The 22,337-nt window shown below is 38.0% G+C and overlaps 2 protein-coding genes across 3 annotated transcripts in view; one reads left to right on the plus strand and one right to left on the minus strand.

Annotated features, from left to right (window-relative positions):
• Positions 1-22,337, plus strand: part of sub1b (SUB1 regulator of transcription b) — a 137,459-nt gene that overhangs the window by 66,314 nt on the left and 48,808 nt on the right. The window lies entirely within an intron of this gene.
• Positions 236-22,337, minus strand: part of zfr (zinc finger RNA binding protein) — a 40,779-nt gene continuing 18,677 nt past the window's right edge. The window contains exons 6-20 of one of the 2 annotated variants that reach the window (XM_056270035.1): positions 10,902-11,143; positions 9,452-9,652; positions 9,054-9,354; positions 8,771-8,955; positions 8,551-8,670; positions 8,288-8,433; positions 8,042-8,204; positions 7,370-7,581; positions 7,139-7,289; positions 6,716-6,857; positions 4,004-4,101; positions 3,068-3,163; positions 2,313-2,424; positions 1,989-2,086; positions 236-1,805 (exon numbers count right to left, since the gene is read on the minus strand). In XM_056270035.1, the coding sequence (XP_056126010.1) occupies positions 1,623-1,805; positions 1,989-2,086; positions 2,313-2,424; positions 3,068-3,163; positions 4,004-4,101; positions 6,716-6,857; positions 7,139-7,289; positions 7,370-7,581; positions 8,042-8,204; positions 8,288-8,433; positions 8,551-8,670; positions 8,771-8,955; positions 9,054-9,354; positions 9,452-9,652; positions 10,902-11,143 (2,450 nt within the window). In that variant the 3' untranslated portion in view covers positions 236-1,622. Of the gene's footprint in view, positions 1,806-1,988; positions 2,087-2,312; positions 2,425-3,061; positions 3,164-4,003; positions 4,102-6,715; positions 6,858-7,138; positions 7,290-7,369; positions 7,582-8,041; positions 8,205-8,287; positions 8,434-8,550; positions 8,671-8,770; positions 8,956-9,053; positions 9,355-9,451; positions 9,653-10,901; positions 11,144-22,337 lie in introns of those variants that run through there. The other variant, XM_056270036.1, reaches the window with a different exon arrangement.

Below are 22,337 nucleotides of genomic sequence, written 5' to 3' on the forward strand. Positions count from 1 at the left end.
TCTACCGTTTCTTCTCATTTTCACTCAATTCATAAGTGCACAGACTAAGTAGATCCTCATTAGCATAAATAACAGGAAAGATAACTAAGCACCTGTGAGGCAATCTAGAAGTAATGCAAAAAAAAAGGATCTAGATTAGAATCCTTTAATCTGAGTTACACATACTGAAATAAAGCAAATGAAACTAATAAAGTCAAACCAAACTAAAACTTCTGGTTGAAGACAACTCTACATGTATTTCAGTTATATTTAGTTTCAGAAATGTCTTTATTATAAGCATTTTAGTAGTACCTTGACAGTGAATGACAAGCATCAAAGGTTAAATCTACATCAATCTGCAGTTACAACACAGATATTTCACTTTTGTTCCTCCCATCAACAAACTCAAACCAGAAATTAAAATTAACAGCAAGCAACTACACATCTATAAACCAGTAAAACAAAATCAATAAAAATCAAAATAAACATTCCTGTGCTTTAAAACCATACAGGCATTTGTTTTGAAGATCTATTGCAAGATTAGATACAGGCTTTTTTAAATGATCATATATTAGAGATCATACAGTTATATGATCACATTTACAGATACATTTAGGGTTTACAATATTATGAACACAAAACACAGGCAGACCTGGGTCAATTACAAGATCTATAGGAAAACAAACAAAAAAGTCTTTGACCTTAAAACACTCCAAATGATCACCATTTGAATACTTCCTTGTGAGAATAACTAATCTGAAATGAGCCTGCAACTCAAGACTCCTTTAAATTTACAATTGGTAGATACTTCTGGTATTTGGCCCAGGTCTGATTTCAACGGTTGGTGTCTTGAGAAATGTGAGAGCTACACCACAGAGGCACAGCTATCAGCAAACTTACAGCCTAACTTTGGGACAAGTGCAGCTTTACATCACTTGCAAGCATATAGAAGGAATGAAGTCCTAGAGAGGTTTCAAGGATATTAGTTAGCCAATGACAAATTTACAAATGGTTAAAAGCCAACCCAGCCTTCAGAATGCACTAGCAATGGAAAATACATGCTTGTATAAATCCACATCCAGTCAAAGTTATCACATTCATCACAACAGGACGAACCAGTTGCATAAATCAACCATCTTATCTTTGATCTTGCGTTTTGAAGAGGAATGTCTCTAAACAAAATAAATTACAAAAACACCTAAACAATTTATTGCAATGCCAAGGAAGCCATTGTCAAAGTTACTTTACATGTGTAACTGGAAGGATAAGATGGACTTTAAAGAATCGGTTCCACAGGGACACAAGTGTGCAGCTCAAACTTCTAGAAATGCCTAGCCTGAAACTCAGAGATCCAAATATGGGGAAAGATTACATCCAATGTGCTAAAATGAGCATGAACTTAGGCTCAACTTCTCTAGATTGTGCACATCTCCAATCTTTAAACCAAGACACCAGACTAAACAACTGAGATGGGCTAGAGTCTGTGTCAAGGAAATAAAGGCCATAATCAGGTCTTCACTAGTTCTTAAAAATATATAATCGGCATGCACAGAGATCAACAGAAATAGCATTTTATATACCAGGAATAAACAGAATTTGAAACAGGTGCAGGGTGAACAGGGCTAGTTGTACTGTAGTGCACTTTAGAACCCCTCGTAGTCCTTCTTGTCCTTCTTTCCTTCTGCTTCAAATCCATCAGTGCCATCACTGTTATCGCGACGCCTCTTGCGGTTATTTCGCACGTTGAAGCGCGAGTTCATCTGGGGCAGGGGGTCCATACCCAGAACCTTGTGAATCTGACGGAACGCCAGCAGCCTCAAGGCAAACTGTGGAGAAAGCGGCTGGTCAATACACAAACTAAAAAAAAAAAATCAATGTACCTCTCGATTAATACGAGACCATAACTGCATGCATAATTATACAATAATTGTCAAAATACATTTAAACATTTTTAAATGTAGTCAATGCATGATGAAAATATTCTTCAAAGCAGTTACTGTGTACTCCACCTGAGCGCTTGACGTTATGTCCTCTCTCTGCTGCTCTTCCATGCTGGCCAGTGTATCTGTTGGATTCTTCTCACAGGGGTCTATCAATCCTGGAGCACCTGCATTAAAAGGAAAGGGATACAAGCCAGAGAGCATGTTAAATTAAGCACCTAATTTCTCAAGTTTAATTTCTATGCAACAATATGACTAAGTTGTCAGTAAATGAATGCATCCCACATTTTCATTTTATGCAATGGAAAAAAAAAGAAACTGATTGCATAAAATTACTTACATTTTCTGACTATCAACATAAAAGCTACAGATATTATCAGAGGGCCCTCTTACCAGACAGCAGAATGCCTGAGGAAATGCATTCAAAGACTCGTCTTAGAGCATCTCCAGGGCTCATTGGTCCAGAGGCACTGCTGATGGCCTTCTCCACCAGCAACTCCATAGCCTTGGAAAAGTCAACAGGCACTTAATAGAATCCACAATATCAAACACTTGCTCTTAAAAAGGCACATTAAGCAGCAGTTTACTCATAAGAGGAAGACTGGAGGATGATAAAATTAAGTAGGACTGAAAAGCAGCATTATGCTTTTACAACCTCTATAGCAGGGGTGGCGAACTTCAGTCCTGGAGAGCCAGTCCCGCAGAGTTTTGCTCCAACCCTGATAAAAGTTCACCTGCCTGTAGTATTCTAGTAACCCTTCAGACCTTGATTAGCTTGTTCAGGTGTGTTTGATTAGGGATGAAGCAAAACTCAACAGGACTGTGGCTCTATAGCAACAGTCTTAGGGATGAGCTACACATTAGTAACAAAGCTACACCAAGGACAGTATAAAGGAGGGAATGAAATGGGGGAGAAACAATCCCTTAAACTATTCAGAATTTAACATGTTGGTTGTAGGAAAGGCCTTATACTACATAGGATAGCGTTTTAGTTACGTATGAAATCGTGAGTAATGTAGACAGGAACTGTACTTGCATCTTCTCAAGTCAACTGCAGATCTATGCATTGAGTTAATGACAGCTAAACAGGAGTCAACAGCAACTTAACAGCAAATGGTAAATGGCCAGGTATTTCTGTCTTTACTCACCCAGCTAGGAAAAGCAGACCAGGTGGGTACTCGCTGACACAGGTCACGCAGTATTCGAATGACAATGACACATGACTGGAGCCCATTAGCCCTAGCCTTCAGTGCAGTGAAGTGAAATCAAGATTAGTTAATGCACAAGAGTAAAGGCATTCAACATGTCAGAGTTCAGAGAGAGGTGCAACACTACTGTTCACAATGGAAGCTTTTAACTGGTTTAAAAACAGCGGGACCAATTTACTTTTTTTAAGCTGCCATTCCCAGCAGTATTTTACCTCACCATTAGTACAAGAGTTCAAAGTTTGCAAGATTTACTTGGAATGACTCCTTGGTAATCTTGTAAACCTTGACCTCAATTGTCAAATACTTCACAAACATATACTTTCATTTTACAAAAGATCAGTTTGCAAGAGTAGTTGCATAGGAACTGAAGCAGTCAAGGAAATCTGCTTTACTTTGCCTGTGTATTTGCGGAGATAGCAACACAGTAAACTAATCAGATATTCCTTTCCTCTCAATCCCTATTCCCAAGAAAAACAAAAAAAATAAACAAAAATAAAATAAAAAATAAAATCACAAAAAAACAAAAGCTCAACATGAAAGCTCTTATCGATGACACTTTATGCAAAGGTATTCTGCAGCCTTATGGAATCATTTTACATGCTAAGTAGTATTTAATATAAGACTTATGAATAAATGACATGTATGCAAGGATGCTTAATTTGTTAGGATCAAATCAGCTCATATATACAAAAACAAATGGAAAAGATAGTATAATCACCAAATTTTATACTGCATCCTTGTATCACTTTTTCCTCCCAAAAAAATCAGCTTTGAGGTTTAAAATTTAAAAACAAAAGACTAAACAACTTAAATGAACAAATAAAAAGGAATACATCTCATAAGGCTACAAGAAGAAAGTAAAATGATGTTCCGAACCTGGAACCACTTAGCGTGGCGTAGGGCAGCCAGAGCGTCAAGGCATTTTTGCCTGTCCAAGACGTCCGCTGGGTCTTTCACCATACTCGAGGTTACATCTAAAAATGGATCGAATTGTCAAATGGTGGTGAGGAATGGGTGTTTGACCAGGTCAGAGAGACTGCCAAGAACACATTGCCACACATACCAGTCTGTTCCTGATCACATTTTTCAAAATGTAAAAACCTGTTTATGTATTTCACAGTTCACCCCATATGCAGAATCTTTCAGATCTTTTCAACAACATTATGGATCAGCTACACTTGCCATTGGGTGCACTTCTATTTAGCCTGTGATGTGGTGCTGAAAGAAACAGGATAGGGACAGATTAGTCCTGAATCAAAAGGCCTTTTTCAGGGATAGAAGTGTGTGTGTGGGGGGAGGGGGGCCTAGAGAATGTGGCATAGTGATGTAGGATTTCATAATTTGAATAGGAAATGCACTCATGATTTTTTTTGGTACTTTACATATAGTGAGCATGACACCCATAATTAATAGCAATATAAAAATCTCTTGATGAAGACCATATCAGTTATGGCTCGTCAAATCAATGCTCTGCAATCCACCATTTGAAATTGATGGGAATATGACAATGCATGAGTTTCAAATGCTAAAATATAGTGAACTAGTCTAACAGAAGTCATACTGATACAATCCGTAATTGCTACCAATAGCAGATTCACACATTACAACATCCATCTTATGTAATTTTACATCATATCACATAGGTTTACAAACATTAATTTGGAAAACTCTTGAAATTGTGCCATTTTGCCAACTAAGTACCATCCTGTTTATTCCTTATAGTCGAAAAAAACCTTTAGGATACATTAATTTGTTGTTTTTTAATGCTAATAAAATCCAACAATTGGTTGCTCTAGTTTTCTGGTATCAGATGTGTTGCATGTGGAATTTTAAACCACAAGTCAAATTTGAATGTATTCAGGAAGTGTACAATTCCCTCATCTCTTGCCATCTTTAACCAGCTGACTTAACAGTTGAGGCTAAAGTTCTTTTTTTGCTATGGGCAACAACAAATTGTGGATTCCAATGTCTACATAAGTAAAGTTGGAGGTATTAAATGTTATGAAAAAATACTTTTGAGGATTCCATTGAAAAACAAAGTCACTGTACTGATCCAGAAACATTGGAAAGATAATGGGCTACAAATGGTACCGGATGTGTAAATCATGATGATGTAAAACAGGGGTATCAAGGGAGATGTGTAATGTTAACAGCTGATGAGTATTTGTAGCAACCCACTACAGTAACATGGCAATGGTAGGTGTGGCAAAGTGTTTGAAGGTATTCAGGAGGGGGACCTTGGTCAAAAATCCTTCCGGAGCTGGTAGACGTAGCCTCAGATGGGAGACAATTTGCTGAAAATGCAAGGAGGCTTTGGGCTGGACTTGAAAAGCTTTGTATACATGAAGGCAGCAATGCGTGCTGGCAAGAAAATATGAAGCTCCCAGCAAGAGGATTAGGACATCACTGCATGCATACCTGTCATGATTGGGTTTGGAGAACCCACATTTCTCAATTTATACCGAAGGCTGTAAAACCCCAGGTCCAACCAAAGATTCCTCTAATCAAAGCCTTCTTCCCAAAAGCTGACTGATACTCCCCTAAGGAGCCAAACAGGAATGGTGGCATGGCCACAAAGCCTGCATTTAAGACTTTCAGCGACTTCTTACCAACTAATACTCTTCGTTGTAAGGATATAAAAAGACAAACGGGTTATTGGTGGTTACTCTACTACTTGGGGAAATGTGGTGTTTTGTTGTTTAAATCAAACTTTTTTTTCCATCTAAAGGAGGAATTAAAGTAACACCTGGTTGAAAGCCAAATTTTGCCATTTATCAAACTCTATATTTGGATTGCTTCTCTCAGGGGAGCACTTTCATTTTGGAACAGGGGACCTTAGAATGGTGAACATTTTCACCACCAGACGAAAATAAGATTTGTTTCCTGTGGGGACATGATAGACATTCCATTTCTATTCAGGAACTAAATCAGGAATTAAGTTTTGTTTGCACAGAATACTACCCCTGAACAAAGTCTATGAACCCCTGAGAAAGAAAATGATTTTGCATAGGACACAATCCCCTTGAACACAGGAAACAAAAATGAATCTTACCCGGGACTAATTAGACTTACACAATGCAAACACTTATCATGCTTGTTTTGGGTAGAGCTTCAAGAGCACTGGAAAAGGTGTTACAAAGAGAGGAGCCGGAGCACCACTGCCGGCATTGGAGATGGTTGGGTAAAACCTGGCAGTGTTGAACTCGGCTCTAAAGCAACTTGAAACCACTTAAACAGGCTTCAATCCTTTTATAGTATGAACATTACAGGCTTCAAATGAAATTAAGCATAAATAAAAGAGAGAAAGAGGCACTTTACCTCAATGGCTTAACTTTTAAAGGAAAACTAGGTCACTTATGTACGGCCAAGCTCAAGCACATACCAGGTTTAATATTTACTACTTACTATTTTTTTTATTTTTTTTTTATTAAATGCTCCCAAGTCCAAAAGGTGCAAACAATTGTAACAGTATTAACATCTACTTCCATCTCCACAGTGCCAACAGATGGGCTCTTTAGGTTGTCAAAATCAGCATAAAAATATTAATCTCATAGGTAGTCGGTTAATGGGAGCAACGTCTTTTCCAACCTCCATCCCGGGGGTTCTCCTCTCGGATGACGGGTGAGGTGAGGGTGATGGTCACTTGCATCTTGGACTCAGTGCAGGAGGTAAGGATAATGGCAGCCTCTTGAATGGAGCCTTTTACCTCATATTTCTCCGGTGTTACGATCTGACAAACATATGGGTTAGCAGTGTTGGAAAAAAGGTCACAACCATCTATTTAAGATTGGGCAAACCTTGACCCACAGTAACAGGTTGTGCAGTTACTCTACATCCTTAAATCTTAATTTGTGTTCCAAAGATGAACAAAGGCCTTACGGGTTTGGAAAGCCATGAGGGTGAGAAATTAATGAAATTTCATTTTTGGGTGACTATCCTTTAAAGCATTTCAAATAAATATTGCAGGTAAAAATCAAATATTTTGCGGTTTACATTGCACTGAGCCAGTACCGTGAGCTGTTTGGGGAGATGTTCCACAATGCGCGTGAGCAGATTCTTGGTTGGCTTCTCAGAACAAAGGAGGACCAGGTTGACGTGCGTGTCTCCTCGCAGAAGCAGCCCCTTGGCAAGAACACCTACTCGCATCACTCCTTTCAGCACCCTGCAATGCACAAGAGGTCATGTTTAGCTTTGACCTTTTTTGCCCTCTCTGCTTTGAGAAACAGAGCACTCTTCTCCCACCTGTCTTTGGGAGGCTCTTTCTTTTCTTTGTCCTCTTCGTTGCCCTTTACAGTTGTATCTTGGTCAGTAATGATGTCAGAGACAAGCTTAAGTGCTCGCTCAGTGATTGATACAATCTTCTGGATGGCCTGGAGCTCATCCTCAGATGGGTAAATAGCTGCATGTTTGGTCATCACATAACGATCATCCGAAGAATCAGGGCGACGTGGAGGCTGCAACAAAAACGATGTTATAAACCAAATAAGTTGATGACATTTCAGTAATAGATATGCTAGCAAAATCTGATGATTCTCTCTTAAAAACAAAACAAAATATGCTACAAAACTAAATTTCACTTCAAAACTGATATGCTAGTATAAATTAAGCTGTTTAATGCAACTCATTTTAGTCAAGAACTTCCTAATTTTTGATAGGAAAGGGCCATTTGACCATAAGGATTGTTTTCAACCAGCCATCTGTTGGTAATACTAGTAGACTAGAATTTTTACTCTGGGGCAGCCCTAAACTTGATAAATTTGATGCCTCCATGCTGATTAAAAGTTAATTCCTTGTAAAAAAATATATAAATATCTTGCACCTTGTAGGTACAATACATGCTGTGCAACTCAAACAAGCCACATGTTTTTGGCAAATCCAGCATATTTTATCTCCATAGCAGTTTTCAGGTCTTACCACTGGTCCTTGTGGTTGAGGAATGGGCATCCCAGGTCTCACTCCAAGAAGACCAGGAGGTCCAGGTGGACCCTGTGGATAACCTCCATCAGGCATTCTGCGCCTTTCATCCCAGTGGTGCTCTTCCTCCATACGCCGCCAATACATGTCCTCTTCATAGCGCCTGAGGACGAACACTATATTTAGGACCTCTTAAAATTCTCAAATGTAGATACTGACATATTAGAGGGGGAAAAAGCATCACACCTCATCTCCATCCTCCAGCGCTCCTCTTCTTCACGTCTTCTCCAATACTCTTCCTTTTGCATCTGCTTCCTCATCTTTTCCTCTTGGATCTTCCTGGCTCGGATGCTAGGTTTCACTTCCACCTGGAGATCTGGGTTCACCTTTTTCTACAATGGTAAAAAAAAAAAACCATTCAGCTACACTGATTAATGCAGAAAAAAATCTAAATGGTTGATATTTCAAAAGAATCACGGCAAACTAATCCCACTAAATCACCCACTAACCTTATACTGCAGTCGATGTCTCCTTCCTTTCAAATGCATTTCCTTGGCATTTGGGTCATTAAAACTGCATTCACACAGTTTGCAGTGGAACCGGATAACCTTTCCTTCATCATTCCTTACCTTAAAAAAAAAAAAAACATTGTTCACACTTGGCTACATGACTTAAATTACTTTCATTTCCACATAGGAACTTTTCCTTATAAGAATTTCCTTCTGATACCTCCTCTACATAGTCATGTCCGACGGGCTGAACATCACTCTGCAGGGCTGCAAGTGCTGACTGAGGTGACATGGGGTCAAGCATTTCATTCTTTCCATCCGGTGGTGGTGCAGACTGTGCAGTTTTAGCTGCCTCAATCTTGGATTCATCATTTTTAACAGCAGTGGTCTGTAATTTGTTTCCACCTGTTTTGGTCATGCAAAGAAAATATAATAAAAATCACCCAAAAAAAAAAATTCCATAGAATCGGTCAAAGAACAAATAACATTTGTTCAAGACATACCAACAAAGTTGATCTTGGGTGTGTTGACCTTCTTGACAGAGGTGCTGTTGACCGAGACACTGTTGGGCACTGCACTCTTGCCCTGTGCAGCTGAAGCCATGTTGTTGACCATGCTGTTAGATTTTAAGTAAGAGGCAGAAACCGAGGAAGCAGAGAGGTTGGACGATGTGCTTGTGGAGCTGTTGATGTTGGAGCTGGCAGTCTTATTGGGAGCTGCGGTACTGGAGGTAGAGGACTGGGAAACAACACTGGGCTCGGTGGATGGTATTGGCTTTCCTAGTTTGGTATGCAATTTCACAACCTATAGAAACAGAATGCAATTTGATATTAGGCAGATTTAATAAACATTATTATGTGCAGATTATTTATGTGCTGAAATCAGAAAGTGAGTCATGTACCTTCTGGTGTTTGGCTCCTCTGATGTGTGCGGCGTAGGCATCTGCCCCAGTACAGGACACGTCACAGAGCTCACAGCGTAGCTGATTCTGTGTGCCGCGGGCGGAGCTCCCGCCTCCACTGCTGCTACTGCTGCTCTGCGATACCTTCAGCGCGGCTTCTTTCTTTTTGTGCTTCTGACCCTCCAGATGCTCCTTATAGGTCTGAAAAATAGGTGATAAAACATACAGTAGGAGTAGGTGCCACAATTCATGCAAGTTTATCTGACCTTTTGTTATGAGTGGTGTGGTTTTCTAACCTGGCCCTAGCCAGATGAATTTCGCTCCGCCTAGCTTCACTCACATCCATCTGGAACCTCTTCCATTGAGAGTGATTTCTCCAACCAACTTTATGGTTTAGCCAATCAGGACGCAGGGCGGGAGTTTTATAGATGTGACGTAGTGGAGAAGCGACCGTGAGACTGTTTTGATTCAGACAACAATGGCGGCTCGCATCGAGGAAACAAGCGTTAACATTGATGCTGCTATTTCATCCGTGTTGTCCAATCTACCTAATATTGTTTCATTAAAAGAACATCAGAGAACGGCTCTTAAGGCTTTTGTTGGTGGAAACGATGTTATATAGATCAGTGCCTTCTCCCGTCACGGGTTGGCTTCGGTGTGAGTGGTTGAAATAGCACGTCGATAAAGATGACAGACAAGTGGCTTATCCAATCATATGCAAGGATTTTTGATAAGGCCCAGCCTTCTGAAACACAATTTCAATGGATCGGTTCCAGATGGATGAGTGAAGCTAGGCGAAGCGAAATTCATCTGGCTAGGGCCAGGTTAGTGGTTTTCACCTACCTACTACAAACACTATACAATACAGATTGTTTCAAAGCGCTATATAAATAAAGGGGGACTTGACTTAACCGCATGAAAGATGCTCATTGTGTTTTCGGTGCACTATATGAGGACATGACCATATGAACTTCACCTCCAGAGCTGCTTGGAGTTCACTCCATGAGCATTTCATTTAAAAACTATCATCATATATACAGATACTCTTCTGAATAGTCTTTACGACAACCCGTAAAAAAAAAGTTTGGTTTAACTTGAAGAAATAATTATGAGGCTGTTCAGGAATCAATTTTTCCTCCATGTTTCCTTTTTGAAAGTACACCTCTGCTGTGCAGTTTGACAAAAAAATAAATATCAAATTATTAAATGTGTGCAAGTTAATGGTTTATGTAATAATGATAATTTTCAAAACCCAAAGCAATAAACTAGAAAAAGACAGTTTATGCTTTTGACGGAAAGAAAATGAATTAAATTTGAACATGGTTCGATAGAATTTAGGAAAAAATAAAACCAATTTTGTTTTTCCATAAATTTAAGGCACTTACACATTTTACACATGATACACAAGCTCAAACAGCAATAAATTCATTAATTATTTATAATAAAATACCTGTGGTCCCGCACAACTGATCTTGCAGACGTCACAGTAGTGTATCTGTGGTGGTTTAGGGGGCTGTTTCGGCTTGAGTGTTTTGTTCTGGAAGGGAGTTTTCTTTGTAAATGTGCTGCCGGTCCATGCGGCGGTGGCTGCTGCAGCGACGGCCGCTTGTTTCTGCTGCTGTTGCTGCTGCTGTTGATAGTAGGAGGAAGCAGCCGAATACACTGCAGCTTCATAGCCAGAGTATGATGTTCCTGAACATACAAAGAGTAACAATTATTGGCCACAGCACAACTGGAGATTGATAGGATTGCAATGTAATTTTGAAATTTAAATCTATAAAACTAGATATGGTGGCTCAACTGGTAGCGCATAACACTAGCAATACTAAGTTCATGGGTTTGGGGTTGATACAGTATTAAAACATACGGACGAGGTGTGGAGAGGGAAGCCTCGTCAATGATCGCTACTCAAAATTAGGCTGGAATCAAATTTAAGAGTATAATTGGAGATTACTTAACTCTAAAAATGCCTTCAGGGTGTAAGAGGTTGTTTTGTCTGGGTGACACACAAAACTAAAGACTCATAACTCAAACTATACCAAGGAGAGTCAAAAGGTAGGTATCGTTTGATAGAACACTTTTCAATTTTTTAAAAATATAAATGACATCATATTTGGACATTCTCATGCCGAGAAACTGCTGATAAAAGAACAAATATATAATTTATTATGATTTTGCAGATCTTTTTTTATTTGACATGGAACAACTTAACTCAGGAAGGAAATAAGGTAGGAGGAAAATGTTTTGGTCACTATTGCAGCCGACACACACTAATAAACAATTAAAATGTCTCCTTGCTATAGGCCTATTTGAAACATTCATAATCATTACTTTTGCCGGTTCCTTGCGACAGCTTTTGCGTTATTAGCAGCGTCACCATCTGGTTACATGAACATGGCGTCGGCACCGAATACATCGGGATTGTTTTTAGACAATAATCGCACGACCTATTCGATATTCTATAATTAGATCAACAAATCGAATATTCGAAAATCGTGACTCATCCCTACTGCTTTATTAATGTATCCAGTAGGGGTGTGCACAAATATTCGAATTTTCAAATATTCGATCTGTAATTATTATTAGAAAAATAAAATACTATTCGAATTTCACTAAGTTGCTTTGCTGGCCGTAAATGCAGTGAATCCATGATAATCCCAAGCACTAGCTCGCAGTTTTAATTAATGCACTGGGTGGCGCTGTGGAGTGTGTTAACAAGTTGTGTGTATTTGATCACATAATGTTGTCGTCTGCCTCGCGAAGTTTGGAATTACTCGAAAAGGATCTTACTAAAATCGAATTACTTTTGATCAAATTAATTAATCTGAGTTATATCACCACCACAATGAGAAATCCCATGAAATCCAAACAGTCGAATGAGGAAAGACAGCTGTCCATCACTGCATCACGACCGCAGGTAAGCGCAGCTGGACCCCGCGTTATCCGAGATAACTTATCTAATAGCAAAATGATTGAGACATATACTTCCTTTAAGTTTCGTTGAGGGAGACCGGTTTAAGAACAGAAAACGCAAAGTGCTGTTAGAAACTTGCAACACCGTTATCTTTGTGTCTCTGAAGCGTCTGTCAGCACGGCACCTTTTCTCACTCGAGCATAAATTGCTGGTGGCGCCCCTGCATGTGGATATTGTTTTTCTCAATATAAACAGGATAATCATATGCTGACTCGAGTGCGAGTACGTTCTGTACGATATCTGGCGCAATCTGCTTTATTAGGCGTTTTTTTTCCGTTCGGGCTGCTTGAGCATGCTTTTATTAATGCTTTTGTTTTTTATATTTTTTGTTTAAACATAGGCCTACTGTTTAATGTTTTCAACTAAAAGAAAACTAACATATATTGTAAGCTTGTTGTGTATATTGCCTAATTGTAAGCTTGTTCAGAAATGGTGACAAAAACGTTAAAAAAAATTAACTTAACCCTCTGGGGACCAGAAACGCGCCCGCGCGTTTTGCCGTTTTTTTTTCACATAGCAGAAAAATAGACTTAAAATACTCTGTTGATTTTGATCGTACATATAAGTGTTATACATCAATCGATCTTGTTAATTGTCTATTATTTTTCTGTATACTCACAATAAAAACAAAGTTTTGTGCTTTTTGTCAAATAAAGAAAAATAAACATGATGCGAGTTTTGCCTTCTCTCTGTCAGTGCAGTCCATTCTGAAACACGTCCGAAAAATTAACTCTAACTCTGCAAATACTTGTCATACAGGCACGAGAGATTTTTCTTTATGAAGCTTGAATTCTCTTCTTTTCAATGATGTAATTTATATAAAAAACAAATATTCTCAGTTTATGTAATCTGTACGAAAAGAGAGTGCTGTCAGATTTTTTTTCCCCAGCTCATTACACTTCATTACGCGTTAATCTGACACGCCCACGGAGGACGCGCGCTATTCAAACGCAAATGTTGAGGCAAGCCATGACAATGCCCACATCAGCCGTTCCACCGCGGCGGTAAAATGTGTGGTGTATTTGCTGCCTTTTACCGCCAAGAGGCGCTACAATCATAGACTCTGAAAAGTGTTTGTTTATTCTCTCTAATGCGTAATCTGCTGCCGCACCGCACTGATTCAGAGCGATTGAAAGCTGGTAGCAGATGAATTCAACAAGTGAAACGTATAGTTAAAATAATTCATAATCACAATACTGAAATTTAGCCTACATGAATAAAAGTAGACCTTTTACAGTTTTAAAAGATGATATCTTATCTGTATGACCAACAATTACGCAGTAAGTTCTTTTAGCTGTTATGAGAAAAATAAATCCAAATGAACGCGCCGCCGCGTTTGTCAAACTCTAATTCAACATGCCAGAATAAAGCCAGATTTTAGAATAATGCATAGCCACTCGGCGTGGTGTGCCAAAATACCCTAATTATAAACTTCAATATTTCATTCAAAACCATCTCAAAACGCTTTGTGACATTTTAAAAAGCCGTGAATGTATTAAGGCCACTGGAACCAGGATCGTAACTGAAACGCGCTGCATGTCTCAATACAGGAGCGCTGGTTCAGATTGTATTGTTTGTTGTTTAAACGTGCATGTTGCATATTTAAAAATATTTGTTTAAAAATAAATGTTTGTTGTAGGCTTATTTGTAAATTACCATAACTTGTAGAATTTCATCCTTACTGTTGTTAATTGACATTAGCCCCACTTACGTTTTGATAAATGTCCCTTTGCGCCACCTGGCGGTCATTTCGCGAGCGACTTTGAAATGCGACTGGTTTATTTTTATTGTATTGGTCTACTTTAAAAAATAATACTTTATAAGACATTTATGGGAAAAGACTATTTTCTTTTCAAGATGTTTCCAACTGTAACTTTGAACCAATTCTGTAGAATGGCCCATATAGCATTTGACCAGGATTTGTTTCCAGGTATGACTAAAAATGTGCTTTTGGCTTTCATTTATATTTTGATTGTTTGTATATATATATATATATATGTGTGTGTTTGTGTGTGTGTGTGTGTGTGTATATATATATATATATATATATATATATATACACATGTAGGTTATATATATATACAAGAAAGAATGCAATGACAAAATATATATATATATATATATATACATGTAGGCTATATATATATATACAAGAAAGAATGCAATGACAATATATATATATATATATATTGTCCTTACATTCTTTCTTGTGTGACACCCCTGAATGAAAGGCTCATTATTATGCAGGGTCACTGTCTGAGAACCACTTAATTATTCATGATAGGGGTTGGGCCGTTCCGCCCATCCGCATATTGCCTTGGCAAACAAAAAAATGTTTTTCACAATTTAAAACAATCTATTGTTTTATGTGAATGATTAGGAAGGATGATTTTCAGATCATTTTGAAGCAAAAACTCTAGGCAACAACGTACATTAGTCAAAAGTCTTGTGGACTCATATTTAGTATGTTTTTTGTGTCCTTATTTCAAAAACTTTATTTTTTAGTTTTTTCAATAACCACGCATAAACAATATTCTCTCAAAAATACAAACATGTACATACATGTTGCTCACACATTATGGTAGACCTGTTTGTGCTAAATAGAGTTTAATTTCACCTGTGCCATTAATATGTTTATAAGCAACTGAAAAAAGCACAAATGTCAGAGCATGTCAAAACATCCAAAGGGCCCCAAAAACACTCTGGTCCCCAGAGGGTTAAATAACGTATTTTTCGTTAAACATTTAAATAAACGAATATTCGATTTTTTTGAAGCCGAATATTCGAATGCAATATTTTTGAAAAATGCCCATCCCTAGTATCCAGTGTAAAACCCGGACACCGCCACACAAATGTGGCTTTTTGTTAATGACTGTCCTACTACAGGATTTTACAGAGTAACAGCTCACTACCAGTTACAAAAGACACTGTAACAGTCTGTCACAAGCAATTCTAGTTGCATTTTTCATGGAGGAATGAAATGTTCTGGCCCACCATCTAGTGTAAAAAATATTTTTTTGGCCCGATGCCAACCTTACTTGCCGACCCCTGCTCTAACACAAAATAGGTGTCATTTGAAAGCTTAATCAAGGCAATATTTTTGAAAAATATGAAATCCATATGTTTGCCGCTAGGTGGTGCCCGTGGGCGGTACACTCCGGTTTAGAGCGACTAGTCAGCTCTCGTTCAGAGTTGATCGAAGTGGTTAGATGCTTTAAAAAGCTGATATTCTAAGCTTTAAGATGATACATATTGTGTGTTATTCTACGTTTGAAAACAAGCACGGACCGTTCCGGGAACATTGGAAAACATTGCATCCCGGAAAGATGAGACTTGTTTTTTTAGCCAAGTATGCATCACTTCGTGAGAAATATCTTGTGATCAACAATGGATTATGTTGAGTTTGGGTTCCTTGTAGTCGCTCGATTTTTCACGATCCATGCAGGTTTCATGAATATATGAGCTGAAACATCACTGCTACTTCATTGGATGTGCGCCTGTGCAACTTCATGTGTTAGAAGTCCATGAGGAATCTCTTTAGATCCGAGTAGAGCCCGACCGATATATCGGCGGGCCGATATTATCGGCCGATTTTAGGCATTTTCCTAACAATCGGTATCGGCATTTATAATGGCCGATAAATGAATATTTTTAAAAATGCGGGTGCGGTGATTCATGTAAGGCTAGCGCTGCCAATAAAGCACCTAAAAGCTGTCACAAGAACTGGCAAAAGTAATGATTATGAATACAACAAATATAGCAAGGAGACATTTTAATTGTTTATTAATAAACAAGTGTTTTCAGTCAGTGTCAGCCAAAGATGAAGTTGACGATGCTGACTCACGATCTTCAGTGAGCGCGCGCCTGAGAGAAATGCACATTTCATACGATTACATGAGTCTGTCCTTCGTTTTGAATTGTTCTGTTTAAAAGTAGACATTTCAATATAGATAGCGTATAGACCTGAGAATTGAAATATAGCCTGAGTTTCGGTTCATGAGACGAGCTCCAGTTCACCCGCAGGCGCCTCCGTGTCGAGATTATCTATCGTCTGCTATATTTACTTCTTATAAATTAAATCCAGGCAAATGGTTGATGAAACATTGATTAAAATTAAGATATAATTAATACAAAACGAAATTCACTTTGAAACGAAAGGTTTTGTGCTTTCTGTTTGATGTCTATGTGAAAGTTTCAAAGCATATTTTAGTGCCGCTTTCAGAGCGCTCACGTCCGTAGTGCTGAACTGTCGCGTCTGTCACATTGTTTTTTCCTCATAAATGCGAACTATAAAATGAAATGAATTTTATGTAGCCTGTGGAGACTGAGAGTAGGGCTGGGCGATATGGAAAAATGTTTTATCACGATATGTTTTTCCATATTGATCGATCTCGATTCTTATCACGATATGTAGTTTTTGCAGACGTTGCCAGTGTAAGGGATATCCTGAAGCTTGAAGAAATAAGAGATTCACTGAAACTTTCGAATAAAGTTTAATAACATAAATTAAACAATATAACTTCCAATAATGAGCACAAAACATTTTTGTTAAGGTCTTCATGCAGACCAAAGATTCACATTACCAGGGTTCATACACATTTTAACCAATACTTTTCCATGACTTTTCCATGACTTTTTGGCACATTTCCATGACTATGCATTCCTGAAAATGTCATAAGACTAAAAGTGTTAAAGTTTACCCTCAGAGGTTTAACATGCACAGCCACAACTGCCTGGTGCTTGGCGCCTATAGCATGGCTAGCTAGCGCTGATTCTCCCATATTAGACAGGGCTCGACATTAACCCTTTTCATGTGCTTGTCCTTCGGACAAGTAAATCTGTCATTCACTTGTCCGAGTAAAAAAGTTGCTTGTCGGGATTTTTTTGTGTGTGTTAATTTATTCTGAAGCAATATTCTCATCAATGTTCAATCAGCTTTGATATTTAAATCGGCATATTGTAATATCTGCACCTTTAAAGGGCATCCCCATGGTTCTGCTGTGATTTTTGTTTAGAACTATTTTCGCTGCTGAAACAGAACAAAAACAGCCAATATTGCATCTAAAATGTAAGTGACTTAATTGTAACTGTTTATTGAACTGTTGTAGGAAATCAATGTCACATTTTCAATCATGATGGTATTCAGGAAAAATAATTGAGGCTGCTTAACATGTTAAAAATCTAAAAACTCCACATTTAGATGTTTTATTGTAAGTATGTTGTTAACAGTGTGTGTGTGTGCTGCGCTCATGTGTGTAAGTTAGATTTCTCCTCGAGAGGCTGCTCGAGCGTCAACAGCGCAACTTTACCGTCAGTAATACGTTAATTATCCACAATCGATCGCAACTTACAATAAATGTAATAAAATCAGAATCATTCTCTCAGTTTAGTGATTCCCTGGTTATTTTTGTTTGTTATTGATGTCCTAATCAGGCTACTGTCCGGTCGGGCAAATAAAATTCTCTTTTACTTGTCTCTAGTTCAAAAAATCCACTTGTCTCCCGGTAAAGCGTTAATGTCGAGCCCTGTTAGAGATGTCAATTATCTAACATAGTCCACATCTCGCTTTTATTATTGTTCCTGGTCGTTTTTGTCATTTCCAAACCACGTCCACACAATTGACGTCGTGTTACCTTTTTTTTCAACAATGTATTCGGTCTCGAATGATGTAGTGATGTCGCCTTCACGTTCGGCATTATTTTCGCTGTCCTCAACTTCAGTTTCGCTCATTTTTCTCCTTTTTCCAAAAATGTCTCCCTCTCTCTGTCTCCTTCTGTTTACTGCAGCCACGGCTGCTCGCTGAGAAGTGGGCGTGTCCTACCGGCATACGGCAGTGATACTGTTGTTGTTGCGCTTACTTTTTCATGTGATATCGAATAATATGTCCCAAGCATATTATCGAAATAGTTCAAAATTTTATCGCGATCCCGTATCGAGATCGAATTATCGCCCAGCCCTAACTGAGAGCCAACCCTTCTTCATTCGGTGGGTAGTAGCCTACTTGTGATATGCGCAGTGTAATTCACAGAATTGATTTCTCTGCTACAAGCCTCTGTCACGTATTGTGTGAGCTTGTGACTATTGCAAGCGCGCAGCTGAGAAGTCCTGATTATATTGTCTGCTATATTTACTTCTTATTTATTAAGGCAATTGGTTGATGAAACATTGATTAAAATGCGTGGCGCAAGCGATCTCCGACAGTAAACTGAATCTGCTTTGTCTCGGGTAAACAGCTGTTGCGACGCGAGCAGTAACGGCCGCGTCCGGTGTAGACAGTGTTAAAGCTCATTCTGCCTGATAACGCTACGTTACAACATCAAGCAATATTCCAAAAATGTATATAATTATAACACTTTAGGCTACTCTTAATGCAAAATGGCCCTATATTGTTTCACGTTTAGTACATTTTGCTTAGGCCTACTGATTATTTAAAATAGTATAAAAGTACTGTACATATGTAATTAAAAACGTTTTCATTATGATAGATCTTTTTACTAAAGTAAAATTAATAATGAGTTCTTCCTCCACTGGTAGAGATTAGAGGAATTAAGAGTAAAAATAGAAGATAATTAAAGCTGCAAGCAGCATTTTAGCGGTGTTCAAGCAGTTAAGGCCTTTCAGGCCGTTAAGCACAAAAGCATGAAAAGACATTAAGTTTTATGTAGCAAGCATGATTTATCATGATATACTACATTTCAGTGTGATTTTTCATGATTTACCATGTTTTTAGTATGATTTACCATGAATCTAACATGATTTTCCATAGTTCACCTTGATATACCATGTTATATGATGATTTACCATGATATAGCACATTCTAGAATAATTTACCAGGATTCTAGCATGATTTACCTTTTTTACTATGATTTACCATGTTTCTGGCGTTATTTACCACGATTTACCACGTTGATAGCAATTATGTGAAGCATAAGAACAATTGAAGTGATAAACTCTGACAAAATATGAATGTGTTATAATAGTAATTGTTATATAAGTGATTTTATAGTGTCTATATACAAAAAAAAAGACTATTAATAAGAAGAGTGGCCAGCAGAGGGCAGTAGAAGACCACTTATTGGCTCACTTTCATTTTCAACTACTTTGTTTCTCCAGTATTCTCCACTGAAGCAAACAATTTTTTTTCATGTTAACTCCATAATGCCTGCTTACACACACACACACACACACACACACACACACACACACACACACACACACATGTTGTGTTTTCATGTTTTATGGGGACTTTCCATAGACATAATGATTTTTATACTGTACAGACTGTATATTCTATTCCCTTACACTAACCCTATCCCTAAACCTACCCATCACAGGAAACATTCTGCATTTTTACATTTTCAAACAACATCACTTAGTATGATTTATAAGCTGATTTCCTCATGGGGACCAAAAAATGTCCCCACACGAACAAGGATTTCGGATATTGCCATCCTTGTGGGGACATTTTGTCCCCATAACGTAGGGTTTACCAGGCCACACACACACACACACACACACACACACACATTTTTGGGATATGTTATTGTGAAAATCTGTTTTAATGGTATATGATCATTTCACATATTTCTTTGCAATGTAATAATATAAAACTAATTAAAGAAAATGCTTTAAGCATTTGTTTGTTAGCCAATGCTGAGATCTGATAAAAAAAGATTAAAAATATCTAATGCTGCTGCTCCATCTAGTGGACAACAGTGCTATTACAGCCTACTTATACAATAGGCCATGTTTTTCATATCATTTAATCTACACACGCTCATTCTGATGTAGATAGAGACATTTGGAACTTCAGGAGCCAATGTGACTCAATTGTCACTTCAATACACGATTTTTGACTAAATGTTATTGTAAATGTTAAAATAGTGAATTTATAAAGTCTAAATATTAATTATAGTTGAGTAGTGTGATAAAATGACTTTTTTTAACCAGCAAGGGGCAGTAAAATACCACTTACTGGCTGTTAGCCTTTTTTCAAGCTGTTATATCTGTTCTTGACCTTTTTTAAGAAGCTATGAGCATTTATTGAAAAGATATTGGCTTTCGGTCAAGGCTACATATTGAAGTGACCCTATTATAGTCATACAAATGAAGAAGTTATACATTTTTCTATAATTATTGTTCTAGAGAGTACAGAGCAATAGATGAATTTTGACAAAATGTGATTGTAAATGTTAAAATAATGATTTAATAAAGTCTAAATATCAATTATATATAAAAATATTAGAGAGTAGTATGATGAAATGACAGCAGGGGGCAGTAAAATACCACTTATTGGCTGTTATAGCCATCCAAGCTGTTATAGCTGTTATAGCCATCCGATTTACACTCTATTATGAAGTATTTATACCTTTTCTGATAATTATTGATCTAGAGAGTCCAGATAATTGTACTGCACTGGTTTTAAACATTAAGATATGAAAATTATACGATCATAGATGGAAAAGACCATTTACAGCCAATACAGGCAATTTACCATAGGAAATAGATGGTTTTAAACCTTTTCAACAGTTATAGCGCCACCTATTTTCCGATCTCCATGAAACTTTGCATGCTTCTTCACCATGGTATGACACATATGCTAATCAATTTTTGTGAAGTTCTGAGTTTTTATTTATGATTTATAGGCTTTTGAGTGTGTTTTGACACACCCCTTTTATAAATGACCCTGTTATAGCGAAGCAAAGGGCAAAGTTCAACTTTTTTTTGATAATTATTGATCTAGAGAGTCCAGAGAATTGTCCTAGACTGGTCTGGTTCCGATCGGGCAAAAAACCAGGGACTAGTTCGCAAAAGTAAGTTTTTAACATATTTGTGAATATTTAATGAACGGTTTGATTGACAGCAATGGTTCTAGAAGCAAAGTTGTTCAGCATGAGGAGATCTATCAAATGATATGCATATTGTGGGGATGTGTGCAACACCACGTGATTACAGAGCCGTAAAACTCGTTAGCGCCAACTAGTGGCCGATTTCTTTCAAAACTCTTACAGACCTCTTGGGCCATGAGTCGAACATGCCCATAGAGTTTCGTTCCGATTGGCCTCCGTTAACCTCGTCTCACAGGTGCTCAAACTTCATTGGCCGATGGCGGCCATGTTTTTTGAGATACGCCAATATCCTTTTACACATACATGGCACCTTGGACCAAGACACTGCATACCAATTTTCAAGTCAATCGGACTAACGGTCAGGTGGCCACACCCCCTTTTATGTTTTTTTAATGTTATAGCGCCACCTAGTGTTAGATCGACGCGGTTTTTTTACTGTGACCTCAAATTGAACTCATAAATATGTGGACCAAGTTTGGTGAAGATATCTCATTTACTTCTTGAGTTATAGCCATTTTAGTAAAATAGGCTCCTCCCACAACGTTCATTTTCCGCCCCCTAGCAACCGGAAATCGAAATTTCAACTTTTTTTTGATAATTATTGATATTCAGACTCCAGAGAACATTTCTGCACTGGTTTGGTTCCGATCGGGCAAAAAACCAGGGACTAGTTCGCAAAAGTAGTTTTTTGACAAAATTCAAAATGGCGGAAAATCTATCATGGCGGAAATGAAATCGGAGATATACGTTTTTTTCGTCAGGTGACCAGCTTTCCACTGATATAAGACACTTGAGTCTACAACTTACGGTCTAGGAGTTATGAGCAGTTTCGCGCAATTGGTTGCTGTAGCGCCACCTATGGGCCAATCGGGGCCATACTCTCTCAACCTCTCCTCGATTTCTGTGCTACCTTAATCCCAAATATCAAGTCTCTAGCTCTTACGGTTTGGTCTGCACGATGCGTTTTACGGCAGAATAATAATAATAATAATAATAATAATAATAATTAAAGCTGCAAGCAGCATTTTAGCGGTGTTCAAGCAGTTAAGGCCTTTAAGGCCGT

Source organism: Rhinichthys klamathensis, unplaced genomic scaffold (assembly GCF_029890125.1).
Source record: "Rhinichthys klamathensis goyatoka isolate OS25496 unplaced genomic scaffold, OSU_Roscu_1.1 h1tg000296l_1, whole genome shotgun sequence".
In the NCBI taxonomy this organism is placed as follows: Eukaryota; Metazoa; Chordata; class Actinopteri; order Cypriniformes; family Leuciscidae; genus Rhinichthys; species Rhinichthys klamathensis.